The following is a 21,949-nucleotide window of genomic DNA, read 5'->3' on the forward strand; positions in this document are numbered from 1 at the left end:
ATATTTGTCAGGATCATAAATTGAATAACTGTGGCTCTGCGCGCTGCATTTAGAAACGAACATATTTTGTTCGTCCTTTTCCCCTAAGGAAATGCAGTCAGTCGCTGTTGAAGTAAAGGGGCTTACATGGTCATTTTTTTGGGGGGGTTGGGACACGACTGTTATGCAAACTAACCTCTTTGTTTTTGATTACTTCATGGCCCATTCACATTGAATGGAGATGAATAACTTTCAAGATACAAAAGGTAGCCTTATCATCTCAAATGGGCTACTGGGTATCAGTTAATCAGATGATGTTGTCATTTCAAGACGCTTTCTACTGCAGTCTGCTGACTTGATTAAAAGGAGAAGAAAATGGCATGTTTGTAATGTAATGGTTAAACCATTAACAATGTTGATTCATTAGAGCAGCTTAAGAAACTGAAAACGATTCTTTGAAATCTTTTTTAAATTCTAGAGTTAAACTGAAACAGTCATCATGACAGTAAGCTTGTGATGTACACTTCCATATTGGATATATATTGGATATATATATTAATATGCATATTGGATGCATATTAATGAGAGGGAAATTATTTTCTCTGCGGAGCTTTTTTCCATTGTGCCAGGCAAAACGGGTATTGCATATTGACGATAAAAAAAATTAATTCATGGTCTGTTTTTTTTAATAAATTACATGAAAGTGTTGCATCAGTTCCTCTTTCTCAGTTTTTTGGTTCTTACAAGATGTGACAAAAATGCTTACACTATAGATACACTATGGATATGTGTGTCATGCTAGATATAAATAGTTTGTATGATTCAACTATTTCTTCACAATAACCATTTCCCAGCATTTTATCGTTTACACAGTGGCGCTTCCGGTCAGCTGACTTAGCGCGCAGGAAAATGCAGGAATCTGGCGCTTGTCATAGGTGTCTTGCGTCACGTGATTGTATGTTTAGTTTCACTTCCGCACTTTGTTAACTGTTCTGCTTACATCACGTTTGCAGGTCGGCTGGCGTTAAAAGCATTTCTTTGAAAGAGATAATCATCCTACTAAAGCAGCCAAGACGTTTATAACCTTATATGATAATGTCGTAATTTGACTTGAGGACAAATGCAAAGCAACGTATCCGTTAAAGTCAACCGGGAAGTGGCGTGAACGCCGCAACGTTGGTACGCTTCAGTAAACTGGCTGCTTGATTGGACGCGAAACTGCAGCTAAAAGCAGAAATAATGCAGGTAAGTTAACGACATTGCCAGAATACTACTCACACTTTCCCCCCCTGATCTTTATTTGTTAAGCTTAACAAAAATCACCCTACGTTTGGAAGCTGTCACTACTGTTACGATTGCAGTTCAAGTGTTTATTTACTGATGAAACATACACGCACCAGTACTGTAAGTTCTTTGCTTGGATCCTTAAAATGGTCTCAAGGATGATCTTTGCTCATCGGTGGACTTCATTATCCATTAACACGAAACGTTATCACCATCTCTTTGAAGCCCTTAAATGCCACGTTGTTTTTGAGTCCATAAGTACTTTGAATCAATATTGTATTTTGCTTATGTAGATTTTCAGAAGTTTCCGTTACGATACTATGTACATGCACGCTACAATCATAGTAAAAATGTTTTATTCGTATTTAAAAAAAAAAAAAACGACCTAAAATATTATTGCAATGCTAGGTAAATAATTTTGATGTAATACTGACCCCATGTTAGCCACTGCTCCCATGAAAAAATGAGAGGTCCTAAATCTGATTGAATTAGACTTCAGAATTCTAATTCATATTTTATTTGCATTCTTTTCTCTAGTAGTGTCCTTAATTCTCATGTACTTAAAAGGGAAATGTACTTAGGCTGGAATTTTTTTATTACCACCAAAGGGGGTGTTGGACACTTAATTTTGTATTGTCATTTTACAGGTGTTGACGCATCCCATCAGAAGGTGTCTCTTGGTGTGGACACTGGTGGTCCAGCTGGTCCTGCAAGGGAGTGGAGCATACGCTGACAGCACCACCAAAAACTGTAAACTTACATTTGAGTCCGAGCCGGAACGCAAAGTCCTCCAGCGAATAGAGTCGCTCGGTCACAGGAAGTAAGTCAAGCTCCGACGCCCACGAGCAATGCAAAGGTTCACTAATGCAAATCTCCCTCACGATAGCTTTACAGCGGAGGCCAAGATTGGAGAGGCCAAGTACTCGTATGTTTTCCGGTTGTGCGCCGATGCAGGCGGCGTTCCCGGAGCCGGTGTCATTCAAGTGGAAGGACAGAAAACTGAGAAGAAAATCACAGTGATCGGCATGTACAATGCAACAGAAGTCATCGGGGGAAGTGAGTTGCTGTTCAAAACACATACGCGACGTCCCCACCGTCTCATATGGGCACATATTAAGCGTCCATTCAAATTATTCAGCTTGAAAATGTGTCATTTGTCCTCGCTCATTGTAGTTCCTAAATTTCTTTCTTTTTTTCCCCCCCCCCCGGACTTCTTCCTTGCAGGTGACTATGTGTGGCTGCTCTACGGCAACGGAGAAAATTACGACAGCCACTGTTCTCAGGAACAGCGAAAAGCCATCCTGATGATTTTCTGCAACCGGAATTTTGAAGTGGTGAGTAGGTGGATTCAGAAAAATGAAAGGCCCTTCCTGTGCAGGGAAAGAAGGTGTCACACAAAAGCTGCAGAAACAATACCATCATTTATTTTCAGGGCCAGCTGGAGATTGTGCAAGAGAACAGGGAACGGGTGCAAAACTGCTTCTACCAGTTCAAGCTTGAGACCAGTGCCGTGTGTCCGCCTCTTGAGTACAAGCTCAGCACCGGCTCCATCATACTCATTGTGTGAGTACATCGCAGGACGGGATGTAATGCACTCAATCTACTAAAAAAATACTCTGATCAAAGCCAAATGTCAGTTATAAGGGTGTGCACACTTGTGCAAACACATTATAGCTATTTTTAACTGGGGGGAAAAATAATTTGCATTTGGGTAAAAGGGCGCAAAATGTTTTTAAAAGACAAACTAAGGTCTCCTGGCATTCAAACACACGGTGTGTCGATTTTTTTTCCCTATCCACTCTGAGTACACCATTTTTCATTCTCATTTCATCTTCCAGCGTGTTCTGTCTTCTGGCCGTATATCTGATTGGAGGGTTCCTCTACCAGCGGCTTATCGTGGGGGCTAAAGGCATGGAGCAGTTTCCCAACTATGCTTTCTGGAGAGAGGTCGGCAATCTCTCGGCAGTAAGTCCCGAGTCGCCGTCAACGTTGTCGCATCAACTCCAACTTTGAATTGTGTGAATGCTGAAGATACACGCACACGTCATTCCTATTTTTAATTCAACGTATTCAAAAATTTCACATCACCCAGACATGATTTATCTCCAGAGTTTACTAACATCCTGCACACACGATCTTCTCAACAGGACGGTTGCGACTTTGTGTGCCGCTCACGGGATCGAGAGGAGCCTCCGACTTACACGGGGGTGTCCACTGAGCCTCTGGACGAGGAGCCAGAAGAAAGGGACGACCACTTGTTACCGATGTAACCCGGTGGCCGGCCAGCAGCTTTTCACTGTGTGACTTTGCTGAGAGCTTTGATGAAACTCCGTTCTCGGTCCGCTTTGAGTGCGCGTTTGTTACCTCCCTGGATGGTAAACAAACGAGGGATTCGTCCAGGTTTACGATGAGGCTTTGTCTCAAGAAATCTGAAGAAACTTAAGTTTCTACTTGCTTAGCCTGATACAATATATTTTGCATTTTTTCCCCCCCATGCTTATGTCAGAGAATGTTAAAACTATCTACTGTGGGCCATGAAACTCTGCTGCTCCTATTAATTTTAGTTTAGGACGGGTTACATAATGTGAATTTTCATTTTTAGCTATGACGGACGGGGCTTGGGCTTTAATACCTATGAATGAAATGTTTTCAATTCTCTTCGTCACAAACTGTTACAGTTAGATAATGACCTACATATTTAATATATAAATAAAACTGCTACTAATTAATCCAAATCGGTTCCCTTTACATCTCTCTAAAGGCAAATGTATGCAGATGTATGAAAATAAGACACATAGTATGTGTGAATATATTTTGATAAAATACATGCACTTTTACTGCAAAAGACCAAAGTTGATAGAAAAAGTTATTTAACTCCATATGATGTCGAGGGACATCCAATGAAATAAACGACAATGACTTTTGTCTTTTTTGTTTTGTTTGCTACATTCATTTGATTTAATTAAAAATTGAAACGAGAAAACAACGCACTGCTTTGTTTGCATCAATCCAGCTTTGTTTAATTTCCTTGATATTATTTAGTGACTAATCTGTGAAAATTCTGGAGCAATCAAAAAAATGTTTGTTCAGGCCACAATAGTTTGTACTTTTTGGGATTCAAATATGTGTGGACGTTTTCTGTATGCAGTGCTGTTTAAATAATAATAATAATAAAAACATTTCATGCGCATTCTTTTTAAAGCAACAACCTTGTCGGAGGAATTTTCCCTCTTATTGACTGAATATCATGGTCTGAACGCCTTTGACAAAGTAAATGCTAAAGATGGCTTGGCCTCGGGAACGCCGATCACAAACCAACGTCGTATTCTTATTTAATAATATATGTCGTATGTTGCTGCCGTCCACTAGATGGCAGCATTGCTTATGTCATTCACACAGCTCCAAACATTCCGGCGAGGAAGAAGATGAAGAATCGACCTGTTGGGGGGCGGTTTATCTTTTTAGAACCAAAAAGCCAATAAAAGGCTTTCTGCGTCTGGGTTTCAAATCGAAACCGTTGGGATTAGAAATCCCTGCAAATAGGAGTGAAATCTGACCAAGAAAAGAGGTAAAGACACAAGCAACGCCTTTTAGAGATTGCACACGCTCATGATGACTTCTTGCATGTTTGCTCGCAATGTAGCTTTAAATGCTAGCGCGGCTAGTTAGCGCCAAGGAAGTGAACATCAACTTTCATCATGGCCGTCGCGTGATCCCATAAACGTCTGTATTTTTCTGATCAGTTAAATTTGTACTCAGCATTTTAAGGGTCATACTTAGCCAAATCTATTGTTCGCCCGAGCTTGGTAGCCTTTTAGCTGGACTGACCAATCCCAATGATGCCTTTTTTTTTTTTTTTTTTTCCTCGGGCTTTACGCTCCCAGGTTGACTTCTTTCGGAAATCGAAATTCCATTGTTGGTGGTCAGGTCCTTCAGTGCGATTAGATCGGCTCAGTTTGCTGCTATTTTAAGAACACTGTTTGGTGATAAGCATCTGCAAGGAAAAAAAATGTTAGTTCCTGCCAGTTGTGTGGACGGACTGCAGCATCAGCACCCGAAACATTGCTATGTCGAAATACTCAGTGTTCCATACACGATCATACATTTTGGATTGAATGACATGAACCAACATGCTACATTTTATTCTTTGCCTTTCTATAACTCTTCCAGTCTCGTGAAATAATTGTGATTTTAGATGCCACCGTTAAACGAGTGGAAATTAGCTTGTAGCGTTCAAATTATTAGACGTAGTCATAAATTAGTTTGTGGATCAGTTCATATCTGCAACATTTTGTGAGCTGTGTCCATTGATTCAATTTTGTTGACACTGCTCACTATTTCTAATAGCCAAAATGGATTCAAGTGAGGACCAAAACACCGGCACCAGCACAAACAACAGCAACACCACCACCACCACTACCACCGGCACCAGTAGCACCACCAATGGAAACCCTCAAACAAGCAGAACCTCCCGTCCACCGCAGATAGCCCACATGTCTCTCTACGAGCGACAGGCTGTGCAGGTTCGTGGCCGAGCTCCTTTGCATACGGCGTGAAGTCCACGTTTGCGTTCTGTATCTGACGACGTGCTCGTTTTTAGGCTCTCCAAGCTTTGCAAAGACAGCCGAACGCGGCGCAGTACTTCCAGCAACTCATGCTACAGCAGCAGATCAACAACGCTCAACTTCATAACCTGGCCGCTGTGCAACAGGTAGGTGGGAATCAGAAGTACACAATTCCTTCACATTAGCAAGGCAATCCAATTTTCCCTTATTTTTGGTATACTACTTCTTCCTCAACAGCAAAAAAATACTATTAGTGTAAATTCTGGTCAAAATATGCTGTGCTTGTTGTAGGGATTTCCTCATGTGTTTATTTTATTTATTTTTTTCAACCAGGCTACACTCGCCGCGAGCCGCCAGTCTAACACGCCGAGTAGCAGCATCTCCCAAGCGGCCACCACTGTACATTGTCTTATCACCACTCGTTTGCATTGCTCTGCCAACTCGACATCTGGATCAGAATGAATGTTTTTACCCCCAGGTGAATCTCAGCACGACGTCAGCGGGGGGAGCCGGCGTAACTCCCCGTCCCCACGCGACAGCCACCTCCGCGACAACCACTGCCCTCAACCAGTCAGTGTTGTTGGGGGGAAACACACCAGGACAGGGGCAGATGTATCTTCGGGTGAGTCGATACAAAACGGATAAGTTGTGCCGCCTGGCTCATTGTAACAACGAGACTCTGTCCTGCAGGTGAACCGTTCCCTCAGGGCTCCTCTGTCCTCACAGCTCATCTTCATGCCCGGGGCCACAGCAACAGCTACCGTGGCAACAGTGGCCCAGACCCAGCAACAACAGCAGACTGAAGCTCCTACCTCAGCCAACGCTCAGCCAGAAAATGATCAGGTTGGAGCAACATCACACTCGAGTCAAGTCAACTTTTTGGTTTCTTAACAATGCTGGCAACTAAGCTCGTAGGAACCGAAAGCAAACTTTTTCTGTCTCTCAGGTGCAGAATTTGGCCCTACACTGTGTGTCCACTCCCAGAGCACTCGCCATCAAGTCGGAGGTCCCCGACAGAAAAGAGCCGGGCGCCTTTCCCCTCAGTCAGCAGCAGCAAGCGGCCAAATCGTCGGGCAACGCGATCGCCGTCAAAGGTTCCACCCAGCCGGCGATGGCCGCTCCCGCAGCCTCGGTGGCGCCCTCCGCCTCCCCAGCGCTCCCCCTTTCCCAGCTCCTCCTGTCCCCCTCGGCCGCTCCCGTCATCCTGGTGCCCACCTCCAACGTGCCCACCTCCACCCAGGGCTACTCCATCGGCTCGGTGGCGCCCAAAGCCAACGTCAACACGCAGACGCTTGTGGTGCAGCCCCTCCAGCAGGCCGCCGTAGACAAAGGTCCCGTGCCCATCCAGCCCAAGACGGCGCACGGACACCGCTTACCCATGCAGGTTTCCCCCCGCCAGCCGCTCCCAATTCTCCCGGCGCCGCCCGGCAACAACCAAGCGGCCCACAACCACCCGCACATTCCCGTGCAGCTGGTGGGGGCCCGGCAGTGCATAGCGGGCGGCGTGCAGGCCGTGGCCCTGGCGCAGGTGCGAAACATGGCAGCCCACGAGAACGTGAACGCCGTCTCGCACAACACTTCCGCACCTGTGGTAAGCTCATTCGAAATATGTTACCGAAGCGAGCTTGAACCACGGCGGTAAATAAACGTCTTCTGATAGAACAAGTCCGTCAATGGCTCCCTGAAGAGAAAGTCAGACTGCGAAACGCCCAACGAGACGACGGCGGTAGCTTCCGAATCTGCTCCCAATAAGGATCCCACTCCTGCTTTAACTCAAGCACCCACAAAGGAATCCGGTACGTAAACTCGGGCCTGACCGATATGCATTTTTTTTCAGGACAATGCCGATTATATAAAATATATACGTGTATCACGAATAACCAAATTCAACTTTCTTCCAATTCTTTCCCTCCATCCTCAGCAGCTCCCCCTTCCGCAGCTTCCTTCCCGTTGGCGCCCAGCCTGCCTCTGCCGCTGTCGAGGGGCGTCCACGGTGATAAAGAGCGGGCCCCGCTCCCCCAGGCGGTGGTCAAGCCGCAAGTCCTCACCCACCTCATCGAGGGCTTCGTCATCCAGGAGGGAGCCGAGCCTTTCCCCGTAAGACTTTATCGTCAGCTCCTTTCTTAATGAGATTGTCGTTTTCAAAAAGAAAAAAATCTCCATTAGTTTTATTGACATTTCAGACAAATAATATTTCCCTTGATGAGGACTAACTAAATTAAATGAGGTGCCAAACAATTTCAGCCTCACTACATAAACTCCCTCTCAGGCCGCTCGGCTCGGAAGTGGCTCCGCCCACACTCTTCCCTCATTACTTGCCTGGAGTAATGGTTCCAAAATAAACATTTGTTCTGCATAAACAGCAACACTTGTTGATGATGCAGGTGATAAATATTGAAGCCTTGGTAGAAGTTGCCATATCTTGAACAGTTTTTTTTTGTTTGTTTAATTTGGAAGGTCGCAGGGCTCCTCAAAGATCGGGACTTTGCACTGGGGGCCCGCGCCGAAAACGGCCCACCTTGTAAGTGACTTAACGCGAACACACACAATAAGGTTGTGTGAAATCACCTGTGTGAATAAGGTTCCCTTCGATGCCTTACCTTTCCCCTTTTCTTTTAGTATTGAAGTGTGAGTACTGCTCGAGCCTGGCGCCAGCCAACCAGTTCCGGGGAACCAAGAGGTTCTGTACCAACACCTGCGCAAAGAGGTACGCCTCCATTGAGTAAAATGCATCGCAGCAAATCTTATGGAACCGCTCATTTTGGAACTCCTGTGTGAATAACGTTGTTGCATGGATGGTCTACTAGGCAAATAGCGTGCAGGTCTACTTGAGTCAATCATCCCCTTTCATAGGGTGAAAAGATCATATGACACGCTAACCGCAGACGCGGCTAATGTTTTTAGCAAGTCAACAATCATCTGTCTGGTCACGAGCTGTTATATCACCAACTCGTTTGTTTGGCAGTCGGGTTGAATTGCTCTATGATGGCGCCACACATTTGAACCTTGTCCAAGTTTTTGTGGTTCACACCAGACTTGAATGAAGATGAGTTTTGGATCACTGGATCTGTTATCTTCTCCGGGGTCCGACTCCAACTGTCTTCGTTGCGAACAGGTACAACATAAGCTTCCGAAAACGCTACAAGTCGAACAGGGGACGAAGCGACGAAGCGACGCCGGTGCCCCCTCTGGCCACGACTGAGAATGCGGCCAGGCGTCGCGGACCACCTCGCCGTAGCAGCTCCAACAGCAGCAAGTTGTCCAGCCAGCATCTAAACGTTAAGGTAACAGAGAATTCAAAAACGGGCATTTCGGGTTCATTGGAGACTCGCTATTGACTCGTCCGGGTGTTTTAGTGCCGCTCCGACTCCAGCCGCTCGGAGGACGCGTCCAGCGACGGGGACGAGGAGGAAGAGGACACGCCGTCTCTTTCTCCCAGCTCCTCTCGCTCGCGTTCGTGCTCCAGAGCCGAGCAGGATAACGCTCCCCAGTTGGACGCCGCCTCGGCTCCCGGGAGCCTACCCATGGAGACGGCCGGCTTCCTGTCGGCCACTCCGTCCCAGTGGAGCGTGGAGGAAGTCTGCAGGTTCATCTCGTCGCTTCAAGGTTGGAACACTCTCATTCTGACATTTGACATCACAAAGCAAGTCTCATGTTTTAAAAAAATAATGATAATTGCGTGTCTAGGCTGCGAGGAGCTGGCCGCTCACTTCTTGTCGCAGGAAATCGACGGGCAGGCGCTACTGCTCCTCCGAGAGGACCATCTCATCTCCACCATGAACATCAAGTTGGGACCTGCCCTCAAGATCTGTGCCTCTATCAACAGCCTGCGCGAGTGAGCTGTCTTATTTGGATTTTCGACACCACACAATGATTGACAGTTTACATTCTGGACCTTGAATGTGCCAAAACACGTTTGGCTTTTTTGGCTGGAGTATGAGTGACGACATTAACCATGTAAAGTGCACTAACCCCATAGTGAGAACTTGGACTTGGTTAAGTGGTAGCGAGGTTACCTTCACATGAGACACGTTGCCTTCTTGAAAATGGTGCTTCAATTTTTTTTTTTGTTACAAGTTCCCGTCCCACAAGGAGGGATTCGTTCTTAATGGTATCTAAAGGTTTAGTTTTGTATCTTTTACATTTTTTACTCAAAAAGAATTTTTCATGACAAGTTTTAGGAGCTGTAAACAACTAAGTTCCAGGACTGGCGTCACAAGAATGCAAACATTTCAAATCTTCTTATTGAAATAAATGTAAATGGCATTGTGCTCCTTCCTGCATTAATTGCAGAGAATAAAAACTATGTGCCTGTAAGTCTTAACGTGCTGCGCCACCGTTTGTGTTCCCTGATGCTCGAGAGAGAAAATCTATTTCAAGTGACACCAGTCCTGGAACTTTTGCCACTCGTTGCAACCTGAATATGGGCCGGTGTGAGGTCGCGTTTTGTATTCCTCCACTTTGCAATAAGCAGACCGACGATTATTTATTCACATTTTATTCGTCATTCAGTTCACGCTCGTTCGATGTAGGAGCGTACAAAAAACAAACCTGGATGGCATCTGTTACTTGATATGGGCTGCAGGAAGTTTGTAAACAAAGCAGACAAACTGTCATTCCACAGCATCCATTCTGACCGGATACCCTTCAAGTTTGAAGTTTACATCTGTTTGAAAGTCTGTATTTTCTTTTGCCTAAACCTTAAAATAAAACATTTCATAGAGAAAGTTTAATAAAAAATCTCGAGTATACAAGTTTTGTTTCTCCTCATGTGCAAAGCGAAATATGTAACAGTTGGTTGTGGGAAAAGTGCACAGGTAAAAAAAAAAAAGTCGACCGCCTTTTTGTTCTAATCAGAAGACCGTGTAGCTGTTGGCCTCCCCGTAGCCGGCCTCTTGGAGGTAGCGCTCCAGGTTGACCGCCAGCGCCCCCTTGAGGACTTTATCCGAGGCGCTCTTCTCCCCAGACACCAGTTTGCGGGTCACGTCGGCTAACGAGGGGCGATCCGCTTCTTTCCACTGGCAGCAGGACTTAATGATGGCGTAGCTGTGGAGAAATTATGAAGTTGAGAAACTGCATTTGACTTTTGGAGCGAGCGCTGGATTCCTTACAGGGCGTTGGAGCAGTTGGGATGCTTCTTCAAACTTTTGCCCCGCTGGTGGAACTGGAGGAGCTCATTGACGGGGATCTCTGCAAACGGAGCTTCTCCTACAAAGGCAAACATTTTGGATAAATACTTTGTCCAGTTGACTTGAAAAATATTAGCCCAACTTACCCAGTGTCGCCATTTCATACAGTAAGATGCCAAAAGACCATCTAGAGAGAGAAAAAAAAGTCAGGGGGGATGGAAGAGGTCAAAGGCCAAACAATCCACAAGATTCGTTAAGTTGAGGTCAACCAGTTGGCGTGCTCACATGTCACTACTGGGCCCGACAGTTCTTCTGGCTAAAATCTCTGGCGCCTGCCATTTCTTCATGCTGGGGTCGTCCTTTTGCGTGGCTGCTTGGTTCTTGCGTGTGAAGACCCCGTGAAGCCCCCACAGCTTGGCCGTGTGCGCCTGGCTGACCAAGACGCTGCGGGCTCGGATATTCCCGTGCAGGAGATCTTTGCTGTGAAGGTACGTCTGAAGAGAAAACGGTCAACTCAGATTGATGAAACACTTTATTACGAATTACACCAATTTGATTGGACCCTCAAATAATGTTTACATACCAGGGCTGAGAGCACATGTTGGGCCATGGTAAATATTCGCCTCTCGGTCATCTCGCACGGAGGACTCACGTCTTCCTGCACGCACGAGACAAATGTAACATTTACTTATTCGGTTTTACGTTGACAGCTCTAAATTCCGCCGTTCAACTGACCCGTCTGCACCTCCACAGGAAGCTGAGCAGGTCCCGGTTCTCCAACTCCTCCACCGCTGTCACCAACGGGGCCCGCAAGGAGACCACACCCAGCAGCTCGGGCAAGAACGGGTGCGGCCCCAGCTGGGCCAGGAAGGACGCAAAGCCGAGGAAGTTGTGCCTCTCGGTAGCATCGGCCAAATCTACCGCCGGACAGGAAGTTCACAGACGCGTGTAAGTTAGACTGTTATTCGACGCTGCACACAAATCTCATATTAGTGAGGACATAGAAGGTTCAAAGGGGTCCCCCACCATTAAGAACTCGTAGGACCACGTTCCTGTTCTCCATGCGGGCCCTGTAGAGGGACACGGAGGAGTTGGAGCGCAAGGGGAAGCAACCCGGCAGCGGGTTGACCAAGTTGAAGGACTCTGGCAGCCTCTGGCGCGGCAGCTCCCTAGGCTGGATCACAGCTTCCGTCGCCGGCTTGTAGGCCAGTGCTTGGGCGCTCGACGACAGCGGGGGCATGTCCACGGACAGGGAGAGCTTTTTGGAGGCGTACGTGCTGGACGGCTGGAAGGTGGAGTACGTGTTGGGCATGTCCAGAGCGATGCTTTCGTGCTCCAGAACATTGATGCCGGGTGGAGCTGCGTGAAGACCATAAGAATCAGCAAAGTCCAGTCACGATACCGTGAAAAATAAGCAGTGGTACCATCGATGCCGTGCAATTCCCTCCTGAAGGTGGGCCTGGTGGTGCTGAGACGGATGCGCTCGACCTTCTCCGGACAGAAGCGCAACAGGAGGATGAAGACCAGCGTGACCACAAAGGTGGCCAGCAGCAGAATGGGCACGATGATCACTTCCTTCTCATATACACGAATCTCTGACCCAGGAAGAAAAAAAAAAAAGAAAGAGTGGTGAGTTAATCATAAAGTGTATTTCAACCTCTTTCCGGAACATTTTGACCTGATTTCTAATTTCTGACTCCTGCTCTTTTATAGTTAATATAAAATGTCTACACACCCCTGTTCAAAATCCAAAAAACATGAATCACCAATATAACGTCTAACCTGTAAGACCATTAAGAGGAAAAATAAATTATACATTACAAAAAAATAACAAAGAATGCAGTTGCTGGTTCCAAATTATTGCCCAAAAGTCACGAAACCAAAAGTGACTAATTTGAGACTCGAGTAATTTACATTTTTAAATATGCTGTCAAGTATTTAGCTCACCACAGATTGTGTCTCCTGGTTGGCAGAGGAAGTCTGCGTTTGATATCGACGACATCCTGTCAAAGCGATGTGCCTGCAAAAAGTAAGGCCAGTTTATTTGCATAACACAGGGCAAATATTTTTGCTCCATAATCAAGATTAGACTGAGAAGATTTTAAGACCGAACTCGAGCAGCAGCATTCTGAATCAGTTGGAGCTCTTGGATGGATTTTTATTGTTATTACCGTTCAGGCCTATAAAGCACCTGTTTGATTTAACAATAGTCAGATTTGCTAAAAAATGAACAAAGCGTGAACAAGCCTTTCCATGTCTTGTTTGTTCAAGCGACATGAATCAAACACATGAAATAAACATGGAAAACTCAACAAGGATTTCTTGCTGGGCTAGTCGCAGGTCACAATATTAGGAACATTGACATAACGCTTTAGGAAGATAACATTGTTCATTTTTAAGGAATTAATGTGTATTGTGGTTGGGGGCGAGTTATACCGCGTCAGTAGTTTGTAATAGATTGAGGTCGATATTAGTGATTCTCAACCACTGTGCCGTGACGCATTGGTGTGTCGTGACATCATCGTGTGCGCTGCGGGAAATTATCTAGTTTCACTTAATTGGTCCAGGAATAATTTATTTATGTCAAATGTACAGCGGCAGACAGAACAATTCACACTAAATAGCAATTCCGTGTGCAAATCTAAAATGTATCCATTTAAATCAATTCAATTTAAAGAAATCAAAGTAAATTTGTGGTTAAATTGATGAGTAAAAAGTCAAGAGTGTATATTGTCAACACACATTCATGAGAATCATATTCATATTTTACAGCTCTGGCCTAGATCTTTATCACTGACATGAATTAGAGTAAGTTTTTGCCGTGACCACATTATGCAAGTGTTTGTACATTTTAAAATATGGACTTGACCTAACATGAAATTCAATTGTATATGATAAAATGTAAGTTACATAACGTATATATGTATTTTTAAATATATTCTGCCGCAATACTATGACAAACTGTTTTCCTTTCTGACAGCGTCCTAACAAAATGATGCTTATTTACCTCAAAGCGTTGTTAATAAAGCAAATTTTGCAGGCTAAAGATTCCACTGGGAAATTCTACAATGACGTGGAGGTAACCGTTTGGATGTCAACGTGGGCAAACCTGTCCCTCTGCATTTCTGCCAGCGTTCTACACGCCCATGAGGGGAAAACCACAAGTGACACAAAAAAAAGCATCAAGTCGCTAAAGATTAATCTTGAAAACGCTGCTAAATTATTCTCTTTAACGTCTTATCGCCGCACACAATATAAAGCAGGATTTCAAATTTGACATACAGGAGCAATAACATGATCTTACTTTTTACTTTTGAGTTGTGTACTAAGTCCTCCAGAATAATTTTGCTTTTGCAGTCTTCATGGAGTCAGTTCCACATCGGTCCAAGTGTGTGAGAAATCCTGGGTCGCCTCGACATGGTCTTGTTTCCCTGTGTCTGACTGTCAGGGGGATCAGCATACACCTGTTTGTCTACGCTCTGACGTCTGTTTTTAACTCCGCCCTCCTCCCCGGCACCTTGCTCCTCCATTGCTTCTTCCTTCTTCCTTGCCCTCAGGGGCCAAATCAACACGCTTGTGACAGTCCTGCCCTGCCTCCTCTTTGTTTGCTCTATTAATCTCCTCCTAGGCCGAGGCCCGCATCGGTCTCGCGGTGGCCCAACCTTCCTAGGCTTTGTCAAGAACTGGTCTGGCCGCTCCCCGGCGCAGGCCTCGGATAAAAAAACCTCAGGGACGCGGCTGTTCCTGGAACCCGTACGACGAGCTCGGCACACTCGAGACAATCGCGTCGGCGATAAGCCTTGTCTTTGCGCTCTTCAAACACAAACAAGTGACCTTTGCCTTTTGAAACAGCAACAATTTATTTTATGGCAATGTACAGTGTGCACTGTTTGCTTTTGGGACACTAGATTTTAAAAATAGTCTTGTGTCCTATTCCATTATGATCAAAAGGTACAGTGCATGAATGGCTGGTTTACAGACAAGGCTATGCAAGATGAATTAGGGCAAAGACAGATGTGGTTTTGAAGGTAGTTTTGTCTCACAGTTTGGCAGATGGCATTTCAAAACGAGCAGGCTGAGGGCCAAGCCACTTTTCACCTAAAAAAAATAAAAAAAAAATCTGTAAAACACATTGTACATACCGACATCACAAGCCACCCAAGCAGGCCTGTTTTGTTCTTTTTTTCAAATTTACACCATCTCAAAAGATGTATGTCGCCATTTAGTGGTCAGCGGTGGAAATACATATATAAACACATGAACTATACAAAGAAACGTTGGAAAATAAAAATCAAGCTTTCTTACCAAGACTGTGGGCCATGACCTCAAATCTATCCGAGCCAAAGAACATCTCAGCTTTGCCGTTGATGTGACATACCATCATGGGGAAGCCAAATGCCTGGACAAGAGTACAGCAGGTCAAAATAAAGAAATAAATGAAATCACGTTAGACCGAAGGCAGACAAATGAACCAACCCCATATTCCAGTGCGTCCTGAGTGCTTTTCTTCAGTTTGTCTTTAATTTCCTGAGTGGTGCAAAGCTTCTGCAACTCTTCAACTTCACTCCTGCCCAACCCAGCTTTTTGTGCTGCCTGAAATAAAGATGGCCAATAATCTTTTTTTGTTTTTGCTAATTTCTCAGGATGGGTTGCTACCTCAGCTAGTGACGCGGGCTCAGTGATATCTTTGTCCTGGCTCCAGATTCTTCTCCAGAGCTCTCTGGACACCTTCTCCACCTGCTGGTCTCCACTCGTCTCCTGCACTGCTTTCACAAAGCGCATTGCATTCAAGGAGCCTACAAGGAAACAAAATCATATCTCAACATAAGGTATACAATAGTTTCCCTACTTTGTACTGGATGTTTATTTATGTATATTCATTTCAATATGACACTCCATTTACCTTTATTGAACATGGCTTCCACAGGGTCTGAAGGAGAATGCAGCGGGACGTTGAAATATTCTGCCAGGCGGGTCAAGTCCTTGTTCATATACAAGAATTTGGTCGGAACCACCCCAGGGGGCTTGTTGCCTATCACGGTGAGACATAAACTCAATGTGGTGGCAAATAACAACAATACAAATACTTTGTTATCACAGTGTTATTATTTTTGCACTTTTGTTAACAAGCTTACCCGCGCCTTGCATGACACCACCCAGAAACGCAGGTCTGAACTTCAGATCAATATTCCACACACTTCTATAGCGACACATGACCTGTAAACGAATCGCTTTAAATCGGCTTTGACATGGACACCAGCTCGTAATAGTATCGCCATTTATAGTGAATCAAATCAATAATAGACAAACCTCAAAGGCCAACCAGGAGTAGGGAGAGACCACATCGTAGAACAATTCGATCACTTTCTTGGAGGTCATTTTTTGACGTGTGCACTCGAGCAGCAAAGAATCCAAGTATACTTGTACAGTGTGTCAAAGTTCGAAGCGGCTACAAGTTATGTTGAACGTTCTGCAAAACGCCTCTTGAACCCGCGTTAAGGAGCCAAAACAAGTCAAATTTGATTCAGTAGCAAATTTAGGCAAGATTAGCAGAATATTGATTATACGCAAGTTGTTTATATTGAATTATTAATTAGCTATATTCTTCTTTTACTGTCAATATATCTGGCTCGAACGCATGTACTGCCCTCTATGGGACATGGCTGCAGCGGCACGCTGAACATAAGCAAACAAATCTGGTTTCATCTGGTTAAGTTAATTGTGTTTTTTCCCCCCAATAGTTATAAAGATAAAAAGTAAAAACCACATCTGTACACGAGTAATTTAATAGTCATCTTAAATTACAACGATAATTTTTTTTCAACAAACTTTGTTTGCCAGATGGGTATTCCCATAAAAAGTCGTTTTAATGATTTCACTCAAACATGCATTTACGGAGTTAGAAAATGGAAAAAGTAGAAAAAGACATAAAAAAAAAGTGGACGGATTTTTCCTGAAACATTTTCAGGCTTTTATTTACCATACATGTCGCTAAAATATAATTTGTAATACATATATGACTGCTATCTATTGCAGGATGATAATTACATGAGCAGCAATGTTAATTGACTACCTTTACAGGAGTCCTCCACACAGATAATAAGGTCAACATAAAGGCTGGATGTGCATAAATGTCTAAAATCTGGAATGCACTACGTCTCCTCTTGAGGACTTGCTTGGACCTGTGGTGAGATGCCACTGATTTTCCTGGGCACCCCGAGGGTCTCAAACGAATGGCTTCGGACTCGGATGGCCCTCTTAAGGGAAAAAAAATTGAATGCAAAAAATGCTTGCATGTGAGATCGACTAATATAAATTGAACTGTCATTGAATGCTGACCTTAAAGTTCTCAATGAACCCCCCACTGCCTTCGGACACCCCCCTGACACTCTCAGCAGAGGGGACAGAGGAGGCTAATGGGTCTCCCAGCATACATTGTGAACGAGTGGAGAGTTCTGCCTGCAGATTCTCCAGAAGTGCTGAGCGTGTTCGTTGCTTTATTTTTTTTTTTTTGGGGGGGGTATGATATTACCACCAAATGTAGCTTGTGAACTTGAGGCGGGATGAGCACCTTACCTCCAGTCTGCTGAACTGCTCGGCTTTACAGCAGGAAATTTCCGCATTGATGAGCTTGGTGAGGAGGAATTCTCTCAGTAGGGAGCGCTTAAGACAAAAATCGGACTTTATGAGCATCTCAACATAAAGAAACAAATTCAATATAATGATGCTTGGATTTTTACATCTGTGAAGACTGGAGGATCTGGAAGCAATGGACCGAATGGAGGAACGTCATCCCTAGCAGTGACAGATAGCTGTGACAAGTACTGTTAATACACTTGGTGGCCACAACATGTTCGGCACAATATGTGAGCCCCCCCAAAAAAACCCAGCACCTGATATGCAGTTTGGCTAGCATCATCTGTCTTCCCGCTTTGGACCCTCCGGACCACGATGAAACAGTGCAGGAAGTGTGACTTAATCATGTCAGTTAAGAAAGTAGTCGGACCCTCCTGGTAGACCATCGCCACAATGTCGTTACCAACGTGTCTCTTTCTTTGCAGCTGAGGTGACATTTTTTTTTGAGAAGGTAAGAAATCAGAAGTATAGATAAATACTCGAGTATAGTCGTTACATGCCGCCATAAACTCTCTCGCTTGGCACAGGAGCCAACCTGCTGTGGGTCGCCTTCGGTGAAGGGCAGTTTTGTCGCCACATGGAACATGATGTCTCTGCCGTGGAAGGATGTAAAGACCGCCTCGCTCCCCGTCTGGCCGTGACAAACATCCAGACCTCCTCTGAAACTGAAAACGGGACAATGGGATGAGATTTTACACCGTGAGCGACCTTCGGCCAATTACGCTTTACCCGGTGAAGCCTTGGAGTTGAATCGTGTCCCCCAAAATCGACAAGAACTCGATAAAGCCTTCGCTTTCCTCATCGTTACCGAGAATGTCCTCCTCGGTGAACTAGTAAAAGTTCAGTCCTTTAAAATTTTTGTGGAAGCCCAAAACAAAAATTCCATTCTTACCTGATTCTCTTTCTGGTACAAAACACCAAACTTGAAATTGGACGATACCCTGTGCTCATCGAACGCTTTTATTAGTATCGGAGCCTTTAGGATAAGTGAGAAAATAAATCCAAAAGTTTCATCAAATTCAAGTTGTTACTTTTCCAGTCATGTTGAAGAATTACCTTGAGGTAGCTGACCGCATCAAACTTTGAGACGGTCACTCTGTCACACAGCATCTAGAAATAATTATTTATTTTGTATTATTTTATTATTCTTTTTTTTTATTATTATTATATATTTTTTTTTATTTCCCGTCCGTGAGGCTACATGAGCTCAATTTGTAGAAGCCAAAATTATATTTAAAGGGCATAAAATGTCTTCTGCTGGTACTGCAAACTAATCTGTGTACCTTTGCCAGTTCGACAGATGATGGAATACCAGGGAAAAGCGACAGGGAGAAAACTCCGTGCAGAGAACATTCTTTCATCCTGCGAGACAAGACGGACAATCGCGTTTGAAGTAAAGGTAAACATAAGCGACGTAAAAGCTGCTTTTACCTCAGTATGACTCGCAGGCGATTTTCCTCTTCCTCCAAACACACAGACAACACCAACGGCCCTAAGGTCGGATCCACCGCCGTGAAGGAATGGTGATACTGGCAAGTGCAAGAAAAAAAAATAATCCAATTCAGAAGGTCAGCATTGATCCACTTTTACCAACGGAATCTCTAAATGAAATTTGGCTGGTTGTTTAACTCAGAGTTGTTTTTGTTCTTGTTGATGTTGGACGAAGGTGGTTGAGGGTAAATAGTGGCTATAAAAAGTCTACACACCCCTTTTTGTGTAAAATCAGCGTTCGTTCATTGACATAGGTGACCATCGTGCTTTGGAGTTATTTTTCTTTAGATGAAAATCTGGCCTTAGTCAAGGTGGAGGGAATAATAAACAGTTCAAAATAGCAGTCAGTGTTAGCACACAAACGTCATGAAAAGCCCGCTAGAACATCTAAACTTTATTGGGGTTTTCTTTTAATGGTTGCAGGCTTACAAAACTGCGACTCCCTGTAGGTTGAACGTTATCGGTTAACTCGGAACACAGCAGCATTAGTTACTATGAGTGGGTGTGCACACTTATGCAACTGCAATTCTTTTTTTTTTGTTCTACCTCTGTAAAAGATGAAAAAAAATCTATTGAAATGTACAGGTTTTATTGTCTCATTTTTTCTATATCGCTCAAAGCTACAATTTGAACACGGGTGTGTAGACTTTTTATTGGACATGCACTGCAGGCGACAATGCGTCACAGTTCAAAAGTTCAATTGGAATTATGAATGACAGCAAGTGACTGACCCGTGAGCGGAAAAAGTGTCGGTAGATTTTGGCCTCGCTGTCCCTTTCTTTGAGTTCGTAGTCATCTGCTGGGAGGCCGTGACGGGAGGAGGTGGGGCTGACATCTGCGAGTCTCTCCAGAGGCGGGTCGACCCAGTAGCTCCCCAGCTTCGAAGGGAGGATGATTGGCAGCTCTCCGCCTGTCGCCAAAAGCCGAGACTAAAATAGACCATGACGAATTGCTTGATTAGGGAAACAAATTTGTTTGGGAAACAAAACGTTTTTTTTTTTCCTCTGACTAAATAGACGAACCTTAAGCGGCAGAGGGAATTCACATCGCTGCTCATCGAGCCTCCTGCCCTGATACACCAAAGAAACATTGATGACAAAATCCTCCTTTGAATTTGGTGCCACATCTCAAGAACTCACCTGGAGCTTTTCAATGATTTCAAACAGCTCCGTTTCCTTCTGGCTGCCACTAGCCGAGAGGACAGGCTTGCCGTCATCCAAGATGTCCGTCGTCTTGCTCTCTGCGGCTTCCGCTCTGCAGCAACAGGTGCAGCCAGCCACACCAGCAAAACCTTCATTCTCCTTCCTCGTAAACTTCAGTCAAAAGTGCTTCAATAAATGAGGAATAAAGAAAGCCTTACCCTGCTTCATCCTTGGATATGTCCATGCTGGGAACCGGAAAGTAAGAGGAGCTTCATCACAGATGAAATGCAATCCAATTTGAAACACTCACCTTCCATAAGTGCCAAAAGTGAAACTTCTCCTTCTGGGGAAGAACGTGTCTTCTCTCTTCCCTTCCTCCATGTTTGTACTGTACTGCAAGTTTGCAGTTTACCAGTTTATCAGGGCTGGCCAAGGCTGAATTAATTCACTCAATAATTCTGTCACTCCCCCTCCATGACCCCCCGCCACCCACTTATTTAAAGCTTCCGTTCACCTCCTTCTGTGCCGCTGTCACTCATGCGGCATGAACCCGTTTGCGCTCAGTTTACACGCAGGTGGGAGCAAAACACAGCGGCACAAGCACGGCCAGTAAATAATCGCCGCTTTCTCCGAGCTTCAAGATCGACTTGTGAATAAATGAAGAAATGACACATGAGACATTTTCTGCCGGACCTGTTACCCTTTGAGAGTCACTAAAGACCATCAATTATTGACAGCACGCAGCGAGGGTGAAGAGATAGACAGCAGGGGAGGGTGAAGCCGTTCTCCGAGCAGAGGTGCAGCAAGTGAGACGCATGGTGGAAAGATAGCACGGCATAAGGCACACCTGCACAACACAATGAGGAACAACTGATAGTTTTTACCTGATGTCATGTCACGCAACTCTTGGCCCGCCTGCAGCCGCCATCTTAGATGTGGATACTTTTGTAGTTTTCTTTTGGAGTGTAGATCAATTTGTTAGCTATAAAGATGTAGTGTTGGGCTGCAACAATACAGGCGGGAGAGACAAGGCCTCATTTTCTGACACCAATATTGAATTAGGAAACCTGAGACTAGATTTGTTATAAAAAAAAAAAAGGGTAAATTGTGGCTTTCCCTAATTCGAAATGCAGGATTGTGTGATTACCACTCGCCCATTCCCACCATGACAAGCACTAACAAGGCTTGAGGCCAATGTAGCGAACATCAATGCGGTTACAGGGTCAAAGCTGTCAACTCTCCTGGATCAATAAGCATTTTTATTTACACTTGTCTTCACATGCAGCTATTTGAATCGTGTAGGGAATCGTAGTTGTTTATGAAGATCATTTAGACACCGCATCCAATGAATTTAGTATGACTAAAGTTATGAAGCTGTTGTTTCCGAGCAGTCTTGCATTGTAACTCATTGCAAATATCCTCAAGGCCTAACAATGTTAAGGCTCTGCTTTTGAATTGTTTGCTAGCCAGTAAATCCACCAAGAATAATCAATCAACTTTAACTGCTAAAGCGACGACATTATTTTTTTTAATAAGAAATATAACCAATGACAGTTGAAAATGTGTATTTTGAGATTCCTGGGCACTGTTCGTTTTTCCGCCTAAAACAACGACCACGTTTAATATCCCGCCAAAACAAGGGTTGTGTGACGTCAAGAAAACGGCTGAGTGGATAAAATCTCTGTCACTCAGGATTTCCGCGCTTTCATTGGTCCAAATAATA

The 21,949-nt window shown here is 44.5% G+C and overlaps 5 protein-coding genes across 7 annotated transcripts; 2 read left to right on the plus strand and 3 right to left on the minus strand.

The window, feature by feature from the left end:
• Positions 1-914: 914 nt before the first annotated feature.
• Positions 915-3,861, plus strand: m6pr (mannose-6-phosphate receptor (cation dependent)). The gene is made up of 7 exons (XM_085917878.1): positions 915-1,224; positions 1,911-2,083; positions 2,150-2,319; positions 2,488-2,597; positions 2,696-2,826; positions 3,102-3,228; positions 3,411-3,861. Exons 1-7 carry the CDS (start codon positions 1,219-1,221, stop codon positions 3,531-3,533), a joined length of 840 nt encoding a protein of 279 aa, XP_085774004.1. The 5' UTR covers positions 915-1,218; the 3' UTR covers positions 3,534-3,861.
• Positions 3,862-4,655: 794 nt separating this feature from the next.
• phc1 (polyhomeotic homolog 1) lies at positions 4,656-10,595 on the plus strand. 2 transcript variants are annotated; one of them, XM_085917849.1, is made up of 14 exons: positions 4,656-4,831; positions 5,611-5,786; positions 5,864-5,974; positions 6,162-6,227; positions 6,307-6,450; positions 6,519-6,671; positions 6,775-7,419; positions 7,489-7,624; positions 7,750-7,925; positions 8,286-8,349; positions 8,448-8,535; positions 8,944-9,112; positions 9,185-9,434; positions 9,516-10,595. In XM_085917849.1, exons 2-14 carry the CDS (start codon positions 5,616-5,618, stop codon positions 9,665-9,667), a joined length of 2,325 nt encoding a protein of 774 aa, XP_085773975.1. In that variant the 5' UTR covers positions 4,656-4,831; positions 5,611-5,615; the 3' UTR covers positions 9,668-10,595. The 2 variants fall into 2 exon arrangements, with proteins under 2 accessions (XP_085773975.1, XP_085773976.1); XM_085917850.1 differs by having other exon boundaries at positions 7,753-7,925.
• On the minus strand, positions 10,311-14,582 carry styk1b (STY kinase 1b). The gene is made up of 10 exons (XM_085917864.1): positions 14,262-14,582; positions 12,905-12,977; positions 12,382-12,552; positions 11,984-12,316; positions 11,693-11,874; positions 11,541-11,615; positions 11,243-11,451; positions 11,104-11,144; positions 10,940-11,036; positions 10,311-10,874 (listed from the first exon to the last, which is right to left on the minus strand). Exons 2-10 carry the CDS (start codon positions 12,957-12,959, stop codon positions 10,682-10,684), a joined length of 1,356 nt encoding a protein of 451 aa, XP_085773990.1. The 5' UTR covers positions 12,960-12,977; positions 14,262-14,582; the 3' UTR covers positions 10,311-10,681.
• A 219-nt stretch (positions 14,583-14,801) lies between these two features.
• LOC147052426 (glutathione S-transferase kappa 1-like) lies at positions 14,802-16,595 on the minus strand. The gene is made up of 7 exons (XM_085917883.1): positions 16,268-16,595; positions 16,093-16,174; positions 15,861-15,989; positions 15,614-15,753; positions 15,434-15,550; positions 15,263-15,356; positions 14,802-15,055 (listed from the first exon to the last, which is right to left on the minus strand). Exons 1-7 carry the CDS (start codon positions 16,334-16,336, stop codon positions 14,997-14,999), a joined length of 690 nt encoding a protein of 229 aa, XP_085774009.1. The 5' UTR covers positions 16,337-16,595; the 3' UTR covers positions 14,802-14,996.
• Positions 16,596-16,905: 310 nt separating this feature from the next.
• rap1gapl (RAP1 GTPase activating protein-like) lies at positions 16,906-21,945 on the minus strand. 2 transcript variants are annotated; one of them, XM_085917860.1, is made up of 17 exons: positions 21,111-21,945; positions 20,537-20,619; positions 20,445-20,495; positions 20,224-20,338; positions 20,107-20,154; positions 19,816-20,013; positions 19,025-19,122; positions 18,877-18,955; positions 18,650-18,703; positions 18,486-18,569; positions 18,323-18,423; positions 18,129-18,258; positions 17,851-18,018; positions 17,698-17,769; positions 17,534-17,620; positions 17,297-17,452; positions 16,906-17,214 (listed from the first exon to the last, which is right to left on the minus strand). In XM_085917860.1, exons 2-17 carry the CDS (start codon positions 20,605-20,607, stop codon positions 17,110-17,112), a joined length of 1,617 nt encoding a protein of 538 aa, XP_085773986.1. In that variant the 5' UTR covers positions 20,608-20,619; positions 21,111-21,945; the 3' UTR covers positions 16,906-17,109. The 2 variants fall into 2 exon arrangements, with proteins under 2 accessions (XP_085773986.1, XP_085773987.1); XM_085917861.1 differs by lacking the exon at positions 21,111-21,945 and having other exon boundaries at positions 20,445-20,471; positions 20,537-20,675.
• Between the last annotated feature and the right edge of the window lie 4 nt (positions 21,946-21,949).

This window comes from Syngnathus leptorhynchus, chromosome 8, assembly GCF_054491065.1.
Source record: "Syngnathus leptorhynchus isolate UIUO chromosome 8, UIUO_Slep, whole genome shotgun sequence".
NCBI lineage: Eukaryota > Metazoa > Chordata > Actinopteri > Syngnathiformes > Syngnathidae > Syngnathus > Syngnathus leptorhynchus.